Raw genomic sequence first — 20,711 nt, 5'->3', positions numbered from 1 at the left:
AAATACACACAGGTCAAGTCTTTAAAGGGCTTTTCTTGCACAGTGCCTTGTTTTTTTGTTTTAATTTTGAGAAAAACAAATAATTAAATAAAACCATGCAGGCTGTGAGGGGGCCTTCTACATGACATTTTTTCCCTCCATAATAATTAGTCTGTTTACAGATACACAAGGGAACATATAAACTGATAATATCACTTTCACATGCAGTTAGCATGCTGAAGAGAGAAACGAAAAAAAGGATTCACAACCCTTGTTAACATTTCACATTATTGTTAAAATAAAATAAAACATGAGAAAAACAAAACAATGGAATTAAGCTATCAGGATTCTGAAGGGTGCTTTCTTTTGACGGGGTCAGCGGTCACGACTGCTGGCCGCTCCACTGGGTCTCCATCGGCCGCCGCAGAAGCTCCTCCACATGCCTCGCTACATCCATGGTGTCATCGAGGTCAAACTCACCGTCTGCATCCAGCATCGAGTCACTCCTGTCAGGGTACAGCACGAAGGGGTCACGCACAAAGGCACCAGACACTGTGCACACTCACACGCATTCAATTCTATGGTGGTCTCTGTCTCGCGTCCAAACACGCACCACACACACACACACCACACACCACACACCACACACCACACACCACACACAGACACCACACACCACACACGCAAACACACACACAAACACACACAAACACAATACACACAGACACACAGACACACAAACACAATACACAATACACAGCCACACACACACACACACGCACACACAGACACACACAAACACACACAAACACAATACACAATACACACAGACACACACATGCACACACACACACACACACACAATACACAATACACACAGACACACACACACGCACACACACACAAACACAATACACACAGACACACACATGCACACACACACAAACACAATACACAATACACAATACACACAGACACACGCACGCACACACACACATACATACATACACGTGCACACACATATGGGAGCACAATGTCAGGACCCCCAGTATTGACTATTGACTCTGCTCTCCTGTCCCCCTTGTAGCTGCAGTACTCACATGGCTGGGTACATGCCGTAGTTATGAGGGTGACTGACAGCCGGAGAAGCTTGATCCATGTACGTGGGGTTCCCACCAATCGGGTCTGGACTGGCTGTAGCAAACCTGGGACATGAAACAAAGGCCTGGAGGATGAGCAATGGGCATGACGAGACGCACCACCCAGGAGACAGCACACACCATTACAAAATTGTCCTACTTTGTGGGCCTTCCTTCATAAATGCATACATTTTGAATACAAAGAACTGCAGAGCTTTTAAAAAATGAAATGTGGACAAATCCACAAAAATATGAAAAAATGTTAAAAGTATATCTATAGAAAATTACACAATGTCAGGATTTGGAGTTTGACAATGACTGCAATTCTTTATGGTACTGTTGATCACAAAGGTACATATAATCATTCTACATGAGCTTGTTATATGATTGCTTGTTTTTCATTGGTTAAAATCAGCAGCACTTCAACAGCACCATGCTGGCACTGGATGAAAAATCCAGAAAGATAAGATGACCTCAGCAACAGCTGTCAGCTCCTGCTGTGTTACAGATTAGATTGGCCAGGACATTTCGTCCTGGTAATGTGCAGACTGTATTTGTGTGGAGAGAAGGAGCCCACTCGGGGGCCATTAATTGGAAATCTGCATTTACAGGGTGGGGGGGTATAATGGCTGATCTGCATTCAGTGCTGGCTTGAGGGTTATCAAATCATGGCACCGAGGAGGGAGCCGAGTGGAACTAACATGCCACACTGTGAGGGGCCTGGACTGTTAAGTCAAAGACGGACCGTTCCCGAAACAGGCAGTTAATGAATCAGCTCTCAGCTGGGGAACAAAATTAGATGCTAGAAATGAGACGGATCATAAGGGCTGGCCAATCACCCTTCTGCTGTGCCAAGTGCAATCAGCGCTCCCCTGAAGCTTCAACTCGCACATTCTCCACCCACCCTGAGAGCCCAGCTGAGTTAGAGCTGCTTAATTAGCATTAACCAGCCCTTCCACCATCTTTTCACATTCAAGCCTTTGCTGTTTCAGCTGTCTACAGTCCTGGGTATGATTCCACTTGAGCTTTGAGCCCCTAAGCGCTGATTTCAAAAATAGGTTTTGGAAAACTAAAACGTGAACTGCGTCAGAATAATCTTTATCCTTTTCAAAGACTAAATTAATGAGCTGAAGTCAAAAGACAAGTTTCAAATATTGTAATGATACAGTAAATATGTGGGAATCTTAAGATTGGCACTGTCCCTCATTTATATTAGCCTTGTGACCAATGCGATTATGGAAATGTGAGCATAGTTTTGTGTAAGCCGATGGCAACGTTCATGACGCAGGTGAGAGAATTACATTGATGCAGACAGCACTGCTCACCAGTTAAACGAACCTCTGATATTTCTCTGGTGAGGAGCTAAAACTGATTTAGGGCCAGTCCTTGGGAGTACCATTTATCTCCCCAGAGAAGGACAGATAGATGTCATGTGCTTACAGTCTCTTACACCTAATATGCCTACAGTTCTTCCTAAAATTGTCATTGCCTTAGTGGAAGGGAAAAACCAAACTGAATGGAAAAAACAAACACTGACAGTTCATGATTACCTTGGTATGTATATAACACGGAATAAGGAAACCTACATGATGGATAACATATACATTGTATACAAATACATTTAGGCAGGAGAGAAGATTGAATGTACAGTAGGTAGGGGAAATGATGAGGAGAAAGGTGCAGTGTCTTACTCAGGTACGACTTGCTTGATCTGGGGTTTGACGTAGCCGTCCACTGCTTTCGCTGGGGAGAGTAACAGAGAAGATCAACTGAGTGGGGGAGTAAAACATCCAGCACCAATAGCAGCACAACCGACCTTCCATCCATTTTCACTAAAGAGAGCTGAAAACAGTAATGGAAGTAAAAAAATACAAGAGTATATTCAATATACCCACAATCTACCCATGGATAATGAATAATGAAGTTAAGCAAAACTCAATTTTTTCATGTTTTGTTTACAAATTATTTTGAGTTTTGGAGGTCACTGGAAATCAAAATGCGTAAGACTTGCTTACATTGTTAAACTAAGGACAAAGCAGATTACAGGCATACCGAACAGAGTCCAGAGTCATGGTCAGTCACCTTTTTCTGAACTGAACTCAGAGTGAAATTGAAAAGAACAAAGCACAAGTCCCCTGGTATAAAAACAGGAAAAAAAAAGGCTGAACCAATCACGGAGCGACACGTACACAGGGGAGGCGTGTAGTATTTGGAGAAGACCTCGTCCTTTGGCCGATCGGGGTAGAGGAACAGCAGGTGGTTGAGGTCGCTGATGCGGTCAGACAGGGAGCGTATAGAGAAGTCTTTGGTTGTGAAAGGCATGAGGTTCCACACCATTCTTTCTCCTGGACCATAGGGGAAACAAAGAAACAGGCCTTTTGGTCTTACCTAAGCAAAGCCATTTAATACTCAAAGCCAGCTACTCAGGGACTCAAAGCTGCTGTCAGTCTGGTATCATATAGATCGGATATGAAATCATTTATCTTCAATCTTTATCTATTATTTTTCTGTTTAGCACTCTCATACATGTGCTCTTTCAAAAAGGTACCGTGTTTTTTGCCTCTTGGAGGGTCAAACAGATGTCCTTGATGTTAAACTTTGTTTTTACCATGGGTGGTTAATTAAGATAATTAATCCAGGCAATTTCGAACACATTTATATTGTTCCAAACTGCCTCTGAGACATGTTGTGGGACAAAGCTAACATTAGCATCATTATCTGCTGGAGAATGGATAGAGAGAATTGTTAAATGCACAGCATCAAATGGGAATTAAAAAACAAAGGTGGTGAAAAAAGAGAGCTAACAATTTTCAAGTATGGCTTTATGAACGATACACAAATCTGTACACACTGTATATGCTTATGAGCGGTTTAACAAAGAATGGTAATTTAGGGGTTACTTGTAATACGAATCAGCTATTCGTCACATTTTCAACTATATCTTCTACCTTGTGTTTCCACCAACAGGAAATCTCACTGCAAGGCGCCATTACAAACTCCTCACAGAGCTGCACTCATTCATTTGTGGTCAATTACTGACCTCAATCAATCATTTAACTACTGCTCGTTGCACACTTACACGCCCATTAAATGCAATGTCTATCCATCAAACTTAATTCAGCAGCATTTCATATTACCTGTTGATAGTATAGCCAGCTAACTGAAAGTATTTAATTCCAAAAGGATTTCTGTGATTTCTTTTTATCTGTGAGATGGTGACTGTGCTTTTTGTAATTCTAATAAAGGCTGAAAAGGAAAAATATGCTACAGCAGATAAAAGACAGGCATGGTTAGGGTTCCAAAGAAGAAATGTTAATTGTCCAGTTTGTGCTTGTTCAATGAACCCGTGACAGGGGGCTGAAGAAGATTTATGTATTTTAACCTTTGGGAGCCCCGCCTCGTTTGCCCTGTAGCTACAAAGTTGTCCAGCGATCATTATTTGCATCTTGCTGTTTTCTCTGTCCTGTCACACAGTGCATGTCCCTACACTGTATATTTGCGCTGGGCTTTATATGCCAGAGTATATTTGTGTACATATTTCTACCACATCACATGGAACTCTATTTAACTTAATCCCATGTTTATCTGTCCTAATCAGGAAAAAAATCTATTTCTAGTGCTCATTCAGGAAAGTAACCCCCATAACATAACACTGCATTCATGAGGAAATTTGATCCCTGATGATCTTGAGGAGGAGTAGAAGAGCAGTTTCCTGTAATGGTACTTTAAATAGAGCTGAAACAATTTGGGGAAAATGTGATTCTGTTGTTAGAAAAAAAATCACTTATCTTTTTCTTTCCTTTAAGATACAATGCTTCGCCATTCGCCATTTTACTACATTTTCTGACACTGCATTAAAAATACTTTCCACAACACCACAGTCACATATTGCACATGCTATATGATGGCAAAATTCACAATTTAAAAACAGCATTTTCAAAGCACACAATGGTTAAGTGCCAGTGAGGAAAGGAGAGGAAGGTTCAGAACAATGACAGACAGGATTACATCAAACTATCATTGATCTCGATATCTAATTAATTACTACTTAATCACAGCCAATTACCTTGTTTAGTGATCAACCTTATCAGTTACAGAGATAGCTGTTGGACCTGAAATGAATTGCAGGTTGAAAAACCAGTCTGCTTGTAGTTATGATTATCTCCAGCGTAAATCAGGCCGTACCTGCTTTACTGGGGTTGTCAGCCACCCAGGCGATGGTGATGCCCCCAATCTCTGAGTCACTGAAGCGCAGCAGAAACGTCCCGTTGGGTTTAGACATCAGCATTTCCTGGGCCTGCTGTTTGTTGACAAAGCCGAGGATGGCACTGTGCCACCAGACACCACCCACACAGACAGGGGTACACACACACACACACACACACACACACATACGCACACGCACGCACACACACGTACACACGCACATGTGCGCACACACACACACACATGTACGAACGCACGCACGCACATGTGCACACACACACACACACACACACGCAAGCATACATGCACGCACATGTGCACACACACATATACACATGCACGCACACACACGCGTGCACACACACACACACACAGAGAGAAACATGTTACCACAATTCCACCATGTTTCCTTGCTTGCTTCCTCACCCAGCAGACAGATAATTTCTTCATCATCTGCACGCACTTCCACATTACTCTGCTGTTACTATGTATGGAGATGCAATTTAGCAGCATGGACAGACTGCCAGGGAGGAAACACCTTTACATATATACATATAAGTGCCCTTGACATCTGAACCCTGAAATCACTTTGATCACTGAAATGGCGAAAGTTACACCGTGTAATTTTATAGCACTGAGCAGCAATGATCTGGAATATTCTTGCATTACCACTGAACCTTGTCATTTCCTCATGCATACAATCTCACAGTAGCGATGCAACTATTTACCCATCGTTCCAGTGCGGCTTAAGGTGCTTTTTCGTGAGCTCCATGACTCCATCAAACCACTGCCAAAAGGTGAAGTTCCGGCCTGGCAGACTTTCCTGTGGACAGGACAGGTTTAGACATTGGGTTTAGGGGTTGGGATATGATGTTTTGTAACAGGGTGTATTCCCATCTACCTATCAAGTAATGACAAACACCTGAAGAAACATCGCTCAGAAAGTGACAAACCAACTGACTTTATATATCTGATGATAAACCTGACGATACATATGTGCTTGCAGTCATCAGAGGTTAAGGGTAAAAAATAAGGCAGATTGGACTCTACTGGAGAGTCCTGATTTCTCTGTGGAGTCCTGACATTTGTTAAAAACTGGAGACTACAAAAAACTGTATTAAACGGTGGGTGGGGGTTATACACTCCAAACCTGCTACTACAAAAAGACCTCAGTAAATAACCTCAAACTGGGTTTTTGGGGCATGTAGGAGATGTATGCACTCCATATGGCATTGGGCTTTGGGTCAGGACATATAAATAAATAAAAATACCAATAAGATCAGCCGTTTTAGGACAGCTATGGCTGGAACCCCTCCCAGGAGGTGTGGCCTACCCTGTTGAATTGCGACCAAGACATGGTCAGGTTGCGATAGTCCTCAGGGTTGATGCTAGAGCTGGTGAAGGCCTTCTGGGCCAGAAAGACCAAGTTTTCCTCAGAGAGCCCCCGGTTGCTCTGCACTTCAGCCTTGTACTTCATGTTGAGGGCCTCGCACAGCTGTGGCCACATCACCTTGTCAGGCACGATGAAGGGCACCCGACCCTGGGGGAGGCGACAGTTCAAGAGGGGTCATATCTCAGGTGCACACTTGTATACAATGCTTAAAACCTCAAGGACATCACATACAGTACAACCTTTAGAAGCTTCATATCCTCCAGATTTGTCTGGTTCTCAAACAGCCAGAAAGCTAAAACTGGCTCAGGACAAAAGTAGTATGTCCCCATCTCCATTAAGGACTGAATAGTTCAACAACAAGGCAACATATAGGTGTTGCACAAATGGAACAGTGTTTGCTAAACAGTAAATTAGCACACCTGCTAAAAATAATGATCTTTCTTGTCAAACAAAGGGACAACATGGACAGAGTCTTCAAGTTCAATCTTTTTCCCATGTTTTAAACATTAGGGAGCATCTAATACAGATCACTCCTAGAAGACTATCTATGGATGTTCCCTTCCTCCCTACAGGGGAGAGAACAAGGCTTGTATCACATACACCATAAACACCCGACTCACCGGCTCAGCAAAAGCATTATCCCAAAGCACCGTTGCTGTGGCATTGTTGTCTTGACTACCGTGAACAATCACCACCACAGGAAGCGATAATGTCTGGGTCGGGGGAGAGGCAGAGATACCAAGAGGAAATCAGAAATACTGAGCATTTATTCCCACTTTGAAACTGGACATGATAAGTACAACACAGCCCATACAAAAAAAATAATCAGCAGTTCCATATTCATTACACGTAACCAATCTGGATACAGAGCACATGCAGCAGAATTCCTCATGGCACACAAAATGAGCTAGTCAAAATAAAGACCAAGCTGCCTAGCCTACGGAATTAACTGCACACTCACTCTAGATGTAGGCTATGATGCAACTGAATTCCTTTCCTCCTCTGATTTCCTTTGGCAACCTCAAACAACCAACTTATTTTCCAATGTAACAGGCAGTTCTGCTGCTGGTTTCAAATCGTGACCCTCGTTGGCCACATTGCACAACAACAGATGTAAGTAGCTTGCTCATTCAGGCCATTGAACTATGTGCCTGGCTACTGATATAACTATAGTAGTCCCACAGTTTTTATGATCCAATACATATAACTGAAGATAGGTCTAACTAGAATTTTCAGATCAACCAATTTATTCTCTTCTGGAAAAAAAAAACTATGAAAAAAAATGTCAATTCTAATCAAAACATTGAGCTGGAGACACTGTACCAAGCACATAACAGTTCAAGGGTACATATATAGCTTGGTAGTTGCAGCCTTAGACTTTCCCATTAAGACAACAGCAGAGGTACATGAGCACATACCCATTTAACCATGATACCGTTGCCAAGGCAATATACTGCTGTGGGATGTATGTTTCCAGCCACTTAAGACCATGGCTTACTCAGACATTCATGTAGTCCTACATAAAACTATAAGAATGAAATTTAAAACGTCTTTTCATTCTCTTGCTCTTTTTTTTCACCTTGACTTGAAATACTAGCTCATTGCCACCCACGCTGAACTGCGACTCAAACAGAATGGTGAATTTCTCCTCTGTAACCGATTCGGCCCCACGCCTGTCCGAGCGCTTGATGCGTTTCAGAGACTGCAAGAAAGAGAGAGAAATGAGAGCACTAACAGACAGAGATTCAAAATCACATCTTTCAGTTAATCATTCCCTTTGTTTTCTCGTGTTTCCATACTGAATGTCCCATTTGAGTCAAACCTAACGGGGCCGGCCCTAATCTGATTGGCTTTGTATGTTCTTTTATATTTTATAAGAGCTTTATTTTCCCAGTTTTCATGCAAATGTGATGTTGTTAACAATATGCCATAATAAGTGCTAGCAGTGATTTTGGCACCAGGGTCATTTAATTACCATAGCTTATAGCAAAACAACCAGAACATCCTGGCAATAGTTTTGATTCTCTCCAACAGAGACTGGCCCTATCCTTTTGTTTTGGCCTCAAACTGGATTTTGGCCATATCTTTCCCCTAAACAAGTATCTGTGTCATGCTCACACACCATGATTTAGTGTTACGCAGTAAAGCCAGTGGTACACTCTGTGGGAATGTGCTTAGACCCGTCTACTTAAATCGCCACTGAGATCCCTCAGGCTCTTCCCACAAGCCCTCCAGCTATGCCCCCGTAGGGAAACCAATCACAGCACGGAAGTTGGGGCCCACCCTCCAGCTCACCATGTTCCTGAAATGGGCGCTGAGCGTCCCGGTCGTCTGATGGTACTCCATCACACAGTTGTTATTGAGGATCTCTCCGCTGCTATCACTGAAACAGAGTGAGGATTCAGACAACTTACTGAGAGGGCTCGAGTGCAGGAAGTCCTGCTGAGGTCAGTATGTACATGAAACCAGTGCCCGAGCTTTCCCAACACATAACACTATTAAAAAAATAATTAAAATATCTGCACAGGGACTTGTTTCATGTTCCATGAACAAAGCATATTGCCTTTAATTAATGACCGCCCATCATTCATATGCATATGTGGGTCTTGGCAGGTCTGGGATGCTTCAGTTTATCTCAGCGACCAGCTTTGCTCTCGATTTTGCAGTTATGTGCGACTCGTCAGTCTAGTCACTCGTCAGTCTGGGGTGGAGGCAAAGGGCCTGTGGGCAGTGACTCGGGGAGAAAGGGAGGGCCAGACTTACTTCCTGGTGTTCTCATTCTTCAGCAGGGCCTTTGCCTGCTGCTCACTGATGATGGTGGCCTTGACCTGAGGGGGGTTCATGTGCACTGTGAGCTTTCCCCCTACAAGCAGCCGCACCGTGGCTGCAAATTTGGTCTGCGTCTTCAGGACCTGCGGTGGCTGCTTCTCGATGATGAAGGTGCTGTGGGGGGGAGACAGGAAACAAATCTGAATCAAGATTATCCATGAGGAGCCCAGATCAGAGGCACAACAGGGGTGTAACAAATATTTGTGAAAAACAGGAAGCAATCCAACATGTTAAAAAAGTGGACTTAATAAAAACATAGCAACATTATTATATTTATTTGCCCTTATCAACAGCGTCTTACAGAGTGTTCATACAGTGCCACTAATTTATATAACTGTTTATTTATTGAAGAACCTCAGATTAAATACCTTGCTCAACAGTAAAATAGCAGTGCCCCACCCAAGAATTGAACGTGTGACCTTAGGGTGACAAGACATGCCCTTAAACACCTCTATCTCACACCTTAGAATGTATGTTCAATTTCCTTCAATACTCTAGCAAACAGACAAGTTGACTGAGCCAACAAATAATTGAACCCATTCAACAAAGCTAAGACCGGCAGTGAGAAAGAGGAAGTGCTGGGACAGAGGGCCTTCTCTTTTTAAAGTGGTCTCAATTTCTTTTCTGTGCCACGTATTTAAAATTAGGATTGTTATTTAACTCCGTTGTACAGATGTCCAAGTTCATGTTCATTTTCAAAAAAAATTGAACTACTAAACTATAAAACTAGCTATCTGAAAACTTTACATTTTGTGGTCGCTAAGAGTTCGAGAATATTACGTTCCGGTTACGATGGAAATGAACGTATGTTTTTTACAAAGCTGTGAGCAAGCAAACAAACAACTTTACTGAGAAAAGAGAAACTGTTCAACAGTGTTGTGTAGTTGCTTTGATGGTAAACAAATTTTCTAGGACAAAATCCTAAACATGTGTAAAGGGCTAATCATTCGGAGGTGGCATGCTCTACTTGTAAACACTACAGAAAGACACAGCGTATTCAGTATGAGATTTCTGGCGAACGGTTGCATGTGGACGGCTGAAAATTGCTATGCGCATAGTTATACTAGTTCTAAGGAATCTGAGTTGCTGTTTTGAATTGTGTTTTAAGAATATTTGACGCTTAAAATAAGATTTTGTATACACAGAACAAGCCCATCGATGGGCTCGCTAGGGGGCGCTTCTGAATGAACAGGTTTTAAGGAAACTGAACCACAGAACAGGAAGTTGAAGTGTACAAAACAGCAGTCCATTTTCTGATCTTAAAAAAAGTGCATGAGAAGGAACAAATGAAGAAAGGCTGATTGAAATGTTGATATTTTGAGGAAGATTTTCAGGACAAACTGGGCAAAGGCATTCTTCACACACATGGCCCTAAAAAATAAGGTATACAAATGAAAAGCACTGAAAAGGATTATTAGGGGCTAAATCTATGTTGCTTGTTGCCTTTTTCATTTTTGCCTTTGTCAGTACTAATAGCACTGCTGTGTTCTTTCTGAAAGAGACAGCAATACTGTAGGACAAGGGCTTAAGAGGCTGATCTAAGACTCACTGCAGACAGAATACAACTATAGTTGCTGTGCAAAGTACTTTACCTCAACGGTGCAGAATTAAAACTTCTACAGGCTACAGATGCAAAGGTAAAGATGATTCATGTAATTACTTAGAACAGTCATTAACAGGCCTCATAAGCTGCCCTGAATATAGCTGTCTGCAACAAAAATTTGGGTTCATGACAGAGGGAAGAAGGGGGTTAAGTCAAAGAGAGGGCAGTTGTATCAACAATGGCAGAACACTGGTTCTGAAATCAAAGACATCACTCAAACAGTTACACAGTGAGTTACACAACACTGACTGATGGAAGGCATCCAATACTTGCAAAACAAAACCAACTTCACTTTGTAAACAGACTGAAAGGCAACAGATTTTTGGCAAGAGCTAGTAACTCAGGGTGTGGGGTCTGAATCATACACTCATACAAAGCTGCAGCAATGTGATCTGGTGCTTCATGCAGTGAACACTTGCCACCAAGGTTAATGAATGAAAAGTGACCCAAAGAATACAATCACATACAGATGTCAAGCCATTAGCTATAATACGGTGTGTGCTGACAAAGTGGGGCTATGTTTAGAGTTAAGAGAAAGGAGCCCCTTTGACTCAGGCCATGAGAGGAAGTGTATTGGTAGCTAGTGGTTAAAAAATAGTGCTTCCAGTTACAGTGCACTTCTCAGTCAGCTGTTGATGGTGAAACCTTGATATATCAACAGTGAGTCATTACAGACACTTTCTCACCTGATCCACAATGTGACGGAGCGGCCAAATGCAGGACGCTCTACCCGAATAATCAGCTTGATTCTTGATTTAACACTGTAGTTTAAGGACAAAAGGACAAAAGTCCCTCTTTTTCAATGTGAAAAATTGTTTTCTTATTTTATCCGTTTTAACTGAAAATCAAAGCAGCTATGGGCACCGCATTCACCTCATGCACTGATAGCCATTTGATTGTTTTACTGTTTGGTTGCTTTTTTGTGTGTGTTTGGGTGCTCAGTGGTTTGTTAATCCAGTAAGAGTTGTGTATTGTCCTGTGATGTGCATTAGTAGTGATGTGATGTAGATTACCCAGTTGTCCAGAATGTTCCTCTTTGATGAACCACCCCTCTGCCTGAGCTGTACATTTTTGATTATTTATTTGTCATTAGATCTGTCTCTCTCTCTCGCTGTCTCTCTCTCTCACACACACACAAACACAAACACAAACACACACAGCGTTTGTGCTCAATGCAGTAACACTGTTCCAATGTTCCCTAAAATATACAAATGTCCCATTGAAATGTGCCTGTAGGTTCAGCCTGATGTTTCATGCATTTAAGTCTGATCTGTGCATGGCACGGCAAAGTCAGAATCCTCTCAGCTGTAGCTGAATGTATACTCCCATTTAGGTGTAGGTGGCGCCATTCCCTTCAGCAAGTCAAAAACCTGTCACCTGCAGGCTACAAGCAATTAGGAGTGCTGCAACTTACAGAGAGGGATGCAGACAGAGACACACAGACACACACACAGACACTGGCAGACAGAGACAGGGTCACAGATGCACACTGACCTGGTGACCAGTGCAGAGATGATGTCTGTGATGGTGCTGTTGAGCTCGGTCAGCAGCTCCTCAATGGGCCCCGGAATGGGCAGCTGCTGTCTCAGGTGCTCGGCCCGCCGGATCTGCTGCCGGTTCTGCCAGATCATCTCCGCCAGCTTCTCACACCTCAACAGTTCCAACACATTCAGCAGGCCCAGTCATGATCTCTGACATCACCGTCACCATCGTTTTCATAATCATCATCATAATTAACATCATCACCATCAAGGTTTTGAGAGGTGGATCTAACATTCACTGCAGACAGAGCACAACTATTGTATTGTTTGCTGTACAAAGTACTTCACCTCAACGGTGCAGAATTAAAGCCGCTAGAGGCTACAGACGCAAAATGAAGATGATTCATTTAATTAGTCAGAACAGTCAGAACAGGCATCCTAAGCTGTCTGTGGTCCACAGTGTGGATCCAGTGAAGCGGCAGTGTAGTACAAGGTTTTCAGGCCAAGGAGAGGACTCACCATGACTGCAGGACATCCAGGCCCCCCTCGGGCGGCCCTCCGTTTCCAGCAAGCTGCTGCCGCCTCTTCCACTGGATCAGCTCATCGTCCAGGATGACGGTCTGCTGTTTCCGCAGCAACTGCAGGGTGTTCTGATGCTTCTCCGCTAGGTCCTGAACACAAATGAGCAGCCATTCACACATGGAGACACACACACAGACATACACATACACAAGCAGGCATTCACACACGGAAAAGCACATACACGAGTGAGCAAGCACAGACACATGCACACGGACAGAGACAGACCCACACACACCCGCACCCAATAAGCACGTGCACACACGCCAACACACACGTGCACACACAGCCGAAGGCCCAGTATGGACAGAAAAAAGGTAGGATTATCTACTGAAATATCTTTCCCCTGACAGGTAATCAATCAAAGCTTAACTAAGATTCAAATCAACAACAGAGATGTGGGAACTCTAGAGATTGTAAATGCTGGGTCTGAATAATATGAGATAAAAAACAATTATTTTCTTCCATGCCTCTTGCTCCCAAAATTGAATTCTTTTTAAGAAATCAATTTTGGAGGCAAGAATTATTAGAATGGTGGTTGAGTATAAAACAGTAATAACTTTTTAGCAGTGGCGAATGGCATGCACAGAACAGTCAGAATTCCAGATGTGCCCCTCCGGGGGGGTGCGGGAGGGGCGGTGGCCGTACCAGTCTGTACTTCTGTAGTGTGTTGGCCTCCCGGGTGAGCCAGGCCTCCACAGTGGCCCTCTTACTCTGTAGGCTGGGCTCTCTTAGCAGCCGGTCGGCTGGGGGCAGGGTGGCCAGGCTGGACAGCTGAGCTAAGGGGGGGAGGGGCTGAGTCAGCATCTTCCTGCGCTTGTCCCACCTTCCAGCTCACCTGTCACACACCTGTTCACCTGTCTCTCACACTCATACACATACAGTCAGACCTGTCCCTCCCCTGCTCACCTATCTCACACGCTCACACACATACAGGTAGACCTGTCCCACCCCTGCTCACCTGTGGCTCACCTGCACGCACACCCTTCACCCAAACGATCACTCACCCTCACCTAACTGAGGTCTCATTCCTGCTGAGCAGCACTGTAATGATTAGCTCACAGCAGGGTCCGTTTGTCCCTGCCGGCCCTGGGGGCTGCAGCGGGTGATAGATTTAAACAGGCCCGTAAAGGGCGCCGGGCCGTGAACGGGCCTCACCCTGGATGCGCAGGCTCTCCTGGTACTGGATGATGAAGTACTCCTGATTGTGCTGCAGCTTGCGCAGGTCGTTCTCCGTGTCCTGCGTCAGGACCCGCAGCTCCTCGAACGCCTGGTTGATCTGCTGGTACTTCTGGGACATGCTGTCCATCATCCCGCCCACCGGTGAACTCGACTGCCAATCAGAGGGGAGAGATCAGGGCAAGGATCGCGAGGCGGCATCTTTGATTGGACGCTGCGGACTCTCGTGGGTCCCATCAACATCATGCAAACCTTGTAAGCTTGCCAGGGGGAGGGTGAGGGAGGCTGGAAGGGGGACTTAAATCATTTACTTGTGGAAATATCCTTTGCCAATAAAGTATTGCAAAATAACACATTATGTTTGGTTGGTGATTGTGAAACTTGCTCAATGAAAGAAGAAGTAAGGCCTGTGCACTTATGCTGTGTACGAAAAATTATACCACTAAACCACAAGGGTCTTCGCTATTGTCTCCTGGCAAAAATCTTCACGGACAAAATATTGTCCTGATGTCCAAAAAAAAAAAACATTACTTCAGGGCATTACAATCAATGGTGGGGCAGCAGTGTAGCGCAGTGGTTAAGAAGCAGGACTTGTAACCGAAAGGTTGCCGGATCGATCCCCCAATGGGCACTGCTGCTATACCCTTGGGCAAGGTACTTAACACAATTGCCTCAGTAAACATCCAGCTGTATAAATGGATAACATTGTAAAACCTGTAACTGGTGTAAGTGTAAGTGCATCTGCTAAATGCCAATAATGTAATAATGTGAAATCTTAATCTGAAGGTGAATTGATTGGCTTATCAAGACCTTATCATTCAGAATCAGAATACTAACCTGCATCTCAATGACCACTAGTGTTACTACATTCTGGTGAAAGCCCTGACAATGACATTGTGACACAGCCATGTTTCATCAGCAGCTGGAATTTCAAAACAGTTTGTGGTGGGGGGGCTCTCGTTTTCCCCATGATGTGCAGTATTTTACAGAACACACACTGTTTTCATAATGCAACGTGTGATTTTTCCATAAGATGTGCCTGGCATGGACAGTACTCACGTTGGTGGCCTCCTGTACCAGCCTCTGCTCGGTGTAGAGAATGTGCTTGATGCATCGCACTAGTTCCAGCGGGCAGCGGTCGTAGGTACTCTGAAAAAGAAAAGCTGCATTCATCATTGCCCACCACAACGCGCCCTCTTCAAGCAGCGGGGATTAACGCCAGTTTCACACCTGTGGCGCTCTCTCAGGCTACGGGAAGCTCATCAAAATGGAGGACCCCTCTCTCTCACATGCGGACGGTGTGATGTCAGGTCTGTGGACTTTTACAGGTCTCACGCACGGATCCCTTTTTCGGCCCCATGGCCCCCGGAGGGAGCGTCTGCCCCGGGCCGCGCGGCACGTGTGTTCCCCCGCTGTCTCAGAGAACATCACACTCCACTGATCACAGCGCAGCCCGTCCCGCTTTTAGCCCTGCTCCCCAGGAGGGGCCTCCCAGCCATGAAGCCATTTACGGCCCTGAATTTTTCAAAGGGCCAGCTTTTTGAGCGCAGCGGGCACGGAGCGCAAAGTAGAGACCGAATGGCACCAAACTTTGAGAGCCTTGACAGATTCAGCTCAGAACAGCCTGTTCAATTTACATGAATCGCTTCTTTTAACTATGAAAGGACAAATCAGAAATTGCATGCACAATCAATCTGACTCCTCCTGTTCTGTCTCAATCTCCTGTTTCTGTTCTCTGTTTAAAATATACACTTCTCAGAGCAGTCTGTGCTGCCCGGCTTAGATTTCTGTTTCTCAGAGGGTGTCCTGCAGAGCTTCGGGGTTTGCAACGCTGGGGAGGGCTCTGTGGGGGAGGGCGTGGGCGTCCGTCACTCACCTTCAGCTGACTGGCGTAGTGACCGAGCTTGATCTTGAGCAGGAAGCCGTCCTCGCCCACCTGGTGCTCCGCCTTCTTCTGCAGCTCCTGAATCAGGCTGTCTAGCAGACGCTTCGCCTTGAACTCCTCCTGCGGGTTCTCCAGGTCAATGGAGTCCCTGGCAGAGCAAACACGCACAGAGAGAGGCACATTCCTGTGTTTACCCTCAGCCGGACCAAACCAAACACCGGCGCGGCCAGAGGGGCGCTTCATCGGAGACGCTCTTCCTGGAAAACCGCAGGACGGTGTTTCACAAACAGCGCCATTAACCCCACAACGCGACACGCTGAACATCTGTTCAATTAAATCATGGCCGTCGCTAACAACCCATCCTCAGCTGGAACGAACGCAACAGAAAATGATTACGAGACGACTGTCTAACATTATATCCTAAACACCTTCAGAAACATGGTGATTTGACATAATATAGATGAAAGAGGGGAGGATCATCTGAAAAAAACTTACAAATCAACATAATGTGAGTCAGCAAGAAAAAAAGTATAAAAATAAAAGGAAGCAGCTCCACCTTGAGCAAATCATTTAAGCTACATCCACAGTTGAACAATAAAAGAGAAATAACACCTATTACAATTATTACAATTACACGATATGGAAAATTAGAATCCAAGAGACTTTTGGGTCCCTGGCAACCACAGGAAACTGCTTAGACTCACAGAGACACACAAAGTGCAGCTGGCATCACACAGACAATCCTGAACCTTCAGGCTTCAAGCACAGAACAAGCAGTTTCACAGGTCATCAAGGGGCAGCGTTTTTGAAAAAGGATGGCTCATACGCACCACATTTGGCCTTCAATCCACTGGGACAGGTAGTGGCGCACCTCGATGGGGAAGTGCTGGCCATAGAGGGACTGCATCTGATGGAGAGCGTCCCCCTGGAGCTGCTGGGCCTGGATCCATACTGCCATCTTCAACACCCTGCAGGAAAGGAGGGAGGGAGAGTAATGGAGGGACAAGGGACAAGATCAGTGAGTGACAAATAACAAGAGAGAAAGTTAGAGAGAGAAATGAAGAAAGAATTTCTTACTAAACAAGAAGTCAGTCACTCTTGCCAGCATCTACAGGCTCAGTATTTCAAAAGACTTAGCTTATTCATAACCATGGACATATGTAAGCAAAGGAATTCTGTATAACAGTTTTTTAAAGAAGCTATTGTCTCTGCACATGTATCAGTTTGAAAACATCGACACCAGCTAATATTCTGACTCATAAGTGATAACGTTTTTGTGATATCTGTGATATCACAAAAACGGGACCTATAGATTCCCATGATGAAAAGTGCAGGTGGGCTGCCTGCAGAGGAAGGTGTTTATAATGGCGTGAAGCAGGGAGAGGGGGGTGAGCTCGGGTGCCTTATTGATGCTGCGGGGGGGGAGCGGTCAGACCAGTTTAATCTGGCTGTGCTTTAGAGTGATGGCTGATTCTGCTCCTGCAGTGATATGGGTCCAAACAGCCTTTGCTGTTGCATCAACAGGCTGTCCCACATGGGGGCCCAAGGATGAGCAGACTGAGCAACAAATCAAAACTCCCCCTCAGTCCCCCCTTATCCTTTCCAGCTACTGACAAAATAACATCAGAACGGCTAACACTACCACAATGCCACGTACATAAATGAATAAATGGCTGTTATCAGCTGATGAAATGACATGATAGATGTGTCATAATCACTGTCCTTGTACCAAGCACGGGGCAGCAAAATATAAATCATTGCAAAGGTTGCAATTAACACCTATAACATCAGGTTGACAAATCAACTCAAATGAAATAAAGCAGATTTGCAGATACCCAATCGTTAGCATAGATATGAATGAGATTCCTGTACACTGTGGCATTTGCAAATCTCATCCAATTAGTTGAGCTGTCTGTCACAGCATACGCTGCGGTACAAGAGACTACACACACCACTGCGGACAATCAGATGTGAAACACAGAAACATTCATAGGTCATCAAAGGCCACAGTCAGCAAAAGGTGCAGAGTACCTACAAAGACACATAAGTACACGCAACAATGCACCCATATCTGGAGCAAAACTCATTAAAAACTATTGTTGTCAGTGTAGGATCATATTTTTAATGATTTAAATGATTTACACAGAACAGAAGGTACGGATTCCATGTTACCAAACATCCACAAAGCATGTACACAGGCAAACACAGTCAAGCCCCTATTAAAAAGCTCTAAGCAGCCTGTTCCACTACACTAGGCATCAAAGGAAAGTTATCACTCCATTCATGCATGTACGTTGTAAGAAAAAAATTAAGTGAAGAGTTTGATTAAATGTTATACTGATATTGATTAAATGTTTTTGGAGTCAATTTGATTAACTTTGATTAAATTTGATTAGTCGTTCATTACTGACTGCAACATGGCTGAGAAAATATGACTGCTGCAGGGAAATGACCAATAGATCTTACAGCAGACACCTCATTTAGCTGAAAAGACATGTTGGACATAACTTCATTATGGTGATTTACATTTGCCATTAGCAGAGTCAAAGGTCAGTACCTTGGGTTGCCAGTGGTAGCAGTATAAGCCCTACATGTGTGATGCATAGGCTGTGGATGCTGATTTCTCCCACACTCCTGTACAGCTGGGGCCAGTATGTATGTGTTCACTGGTCTCTGCGCTCTAGGTGCTACACGTCATCCAAAATCAGTCCTTAAGTGTTCAGCCGGGCTCAGGTGAGTGAGGTGTTTGTGTCCCTACCCTTACATCCGCATCAGAAAGAAAGCCTCAGAAGAAAACCACTGTCACACTGCCCCTGTCCTGCTGCGATGTTGACGTTTCAGACCCGAGCCCACGCAAGTGACACCCAGACACATCCCAGGACTTCACCAATGCAGCCAGGCTGCAATCGTTCACTGCAAATGGAGTTGCGCAGTGCCCACCATCTCACTCAGCACTCCCTGCTTTTGCTGTTCACAGTAATTATCATGTCATCCTGCACCTCCGCGCCACAGTCACGATACATCAGGGTGGTTTACACAGGGTAGTCTACCCTTGAGTCATTGCTAAAGAGGACTGCCCGCTTACTGGGGAGTGCAGAGGAGCTGCTGACGGCATTTCATTCCGTTGTGGCGATGAGCTTTGGCGAGCGCTGAGCCCTGACGCGGTTGTCTGACCTGGAAATGATGTTTCTGATGCGATGGAATTTGTCACGCAAACAACATTGGACCGTGACTGCGTGCGACCACCAATGAAGTCTTTGCCTATTAAGACTTGGCAGGTTAGAAATTGTCGGCGTCATAAAAGCCAGTCTGTGGGCAACAGCGCACAGTCGAGCCTCCTTCGTTTTAATGACACGCATAAGCTCTCCAGGGCACCCGGGTCCTTTCTGTGTTCTGCTGTGTTGGTTTTGCCCAGGTTTGACATTTAACAGGTCAAACTGCTTCAGCCGTGCCCAGTCACCTCCACGATTAATGAGGTATGTAGCGTTCACTCAACAGCTGAAGCCACTCGCACATGTCAGTCAGTTATGAATGGTCACTGAATCACACGGAACACGAAGACACTTAATAACTATTGAATAAAATACTTGCATGCAAAAACGGTGATCATTTTATTTTCATGTTCGAGATGAACACATCATTTGTGAGATCACCTGGGTCCCAACCCCTTGAACACTGCACAACTGGGTGTGAGGCCTAACAAAAAATTTTGCATACAGAGTGCAGGCCAATCAGAATAGGAAGGGACATTATTAGAGGGAACTGAACTGCATGTAAGTGCATGTCCTAATGGAAGTCTAATCATGCTACCAGTTTCTGTCTCACTCATCTCCGCTGCCCGATTCACAATAGTCACTACAAATTTCTTCCCCTCATTCCCACACAAGTCTGTCGTGAAGAGATGTGAGAGCGTACATTCAGTAGTTCTCCCTAAAATCTGCAGCCACTGAAACCCACCATTTCCAGGTTTTCATATCAAGGATACAGCTGGCTGTCATCTGTATTGTTGTAGTCTACAGTGGTGCAGCCAGAACAAAGTGAAACGCTGGGAGAATCAGATTAGCCCAGCCATCTGCAATACCCTGCAGGATACAGTATGCAGCTAATAGCAAAGGAGCTTTACGCTCAATGCCCAGAAGTGACTCACACACCTCTGTTCCTCAGTGAGTGATAGCTTCTTGGAAAGACCTGGCAGTGATTCAACCAGTGAACTAATATGACAAACAGTGGGCAGGTGGCTCGAGTAACTTATTACCAGTAACAAGTCAAAAAATTTTAATTCACAACCCCACGGCTCCATTCAGTTCACTCCATGTAATTGTTAAAATCAACGGAGCGAATAAACCAGCTATAAAGGTTTGGGCTACTTCAGCCATTAGAATGTTTCCATAACATCCCCAACCTGATCATTGCACTGTTGAGCTAGACAGAAATGCAG

The 20,711-nt window shown here is 44.5% G+C and overlaps 1 protein-coding gene across 2 annotated transcripts in view; it reads right to left on the bottom strand.

The window, feature by feature from the left end:
- Positions 1 to 332: 332 nt before the first annotated feature.
- The window catches only part of LOC118794209 (signal transducer and activator of transcription 5B-like), a 64,212-nt gene continuing 43,833 nt past the window's right edge, over positions 333 to 20,711 (bottom strand). For both annotated transcript variants that reach the window (XM_036552414.1, XM_036552413.1), the window contains exons 3-20: positions 17,104 to 17,241; positions 16,265 to 16,421; positions 15,448 to 15,537; positions 14,368 to 14,542; positions 13,858 to 13,988; positions 13,150 to 13,301; positions 12,644 to 12,799; positions 9,481 to 9,660; positions 9,013 to 9,100; positions 8,297 to 8,419; positions 7,338 to 7,430; positions 6,658 to 6,864; positions 6,053 to 6,147; positions 5,304 to 5,446; positions 3,308 to 3,463; positions 2,810 to 2,861; positions 1,080 to 1,184; positions 333 to 485 (exon numbers count right to left, since the gene is read on the bottom strand). In XM_036552414.1, the coding sequence (XP_036408307.1) occupies positions 362 to 485; positions 1,080 to 1,184; positions 2,810 to 2,861; positions 3,308 to 3,463; positions 5,304 to 5,446; positions 6,053 to 6,147; positions 6,658 to 6,864; positions 7,338 to 7,430; positions 8,297 to 8,419; positions 9,013 to 9,100; positions 9,481 to 9,660; positions 12,644 to 12,799; positions 13,150 to 13,301; positions 13,858 to 13,988; positions 14,368 to 14,542; positions 15,448 to 15,537; positions 16,265 to 16,421; positions 17,104 to 17,231 (2,355 nt within the window). In that variant the 5' untranslated portion in view covers positions 17,232 to 17,241 and the 3' untranslated portion in view covers positions 333 to 361. The remainder of the gene's footprint in view (positions 486 to 1,079; positions 1,185 to 2,809; positions 2,862 to 3,307; positions 3,464 to 5,303; positions 5,447 to 6,052; positions 6,148 to 6,657; positions 6,865 to 7,337; positions 7,431 to 8,296; positions 8,420 to 9,012; positions 9,101 to 9,480; positions 9,661 to 12,643; positions 12,800 to 13,149; positions 13,302 to 13,857; positions 13,989 to 14,367; positions 14,543 to 15,447; positions 15,538 to 16,264; positions 16,422 to 17,103; positions 17,242 to 20,711) is intronic.

Source organism: Megalops cyprinoides, chromosome 19, assembly GCF_013368585.1.
Source record: "Megalops cyprinoides isolate fMegCyp1 chromosome 19, fMegCyp1.pri, whole genome shotgun sequence".
NCBI classification, from domain to species: Eukaryota; Metazoa; Chordata; class Actinopteri; order Elopiformes; family Megalopidae; genus Megalops; species Megalops cyprinoides.
Note: the sequence above shows the minus strand (reverse complement) of the source record. Positions and strands in the feature narration are given on the sequence as shown.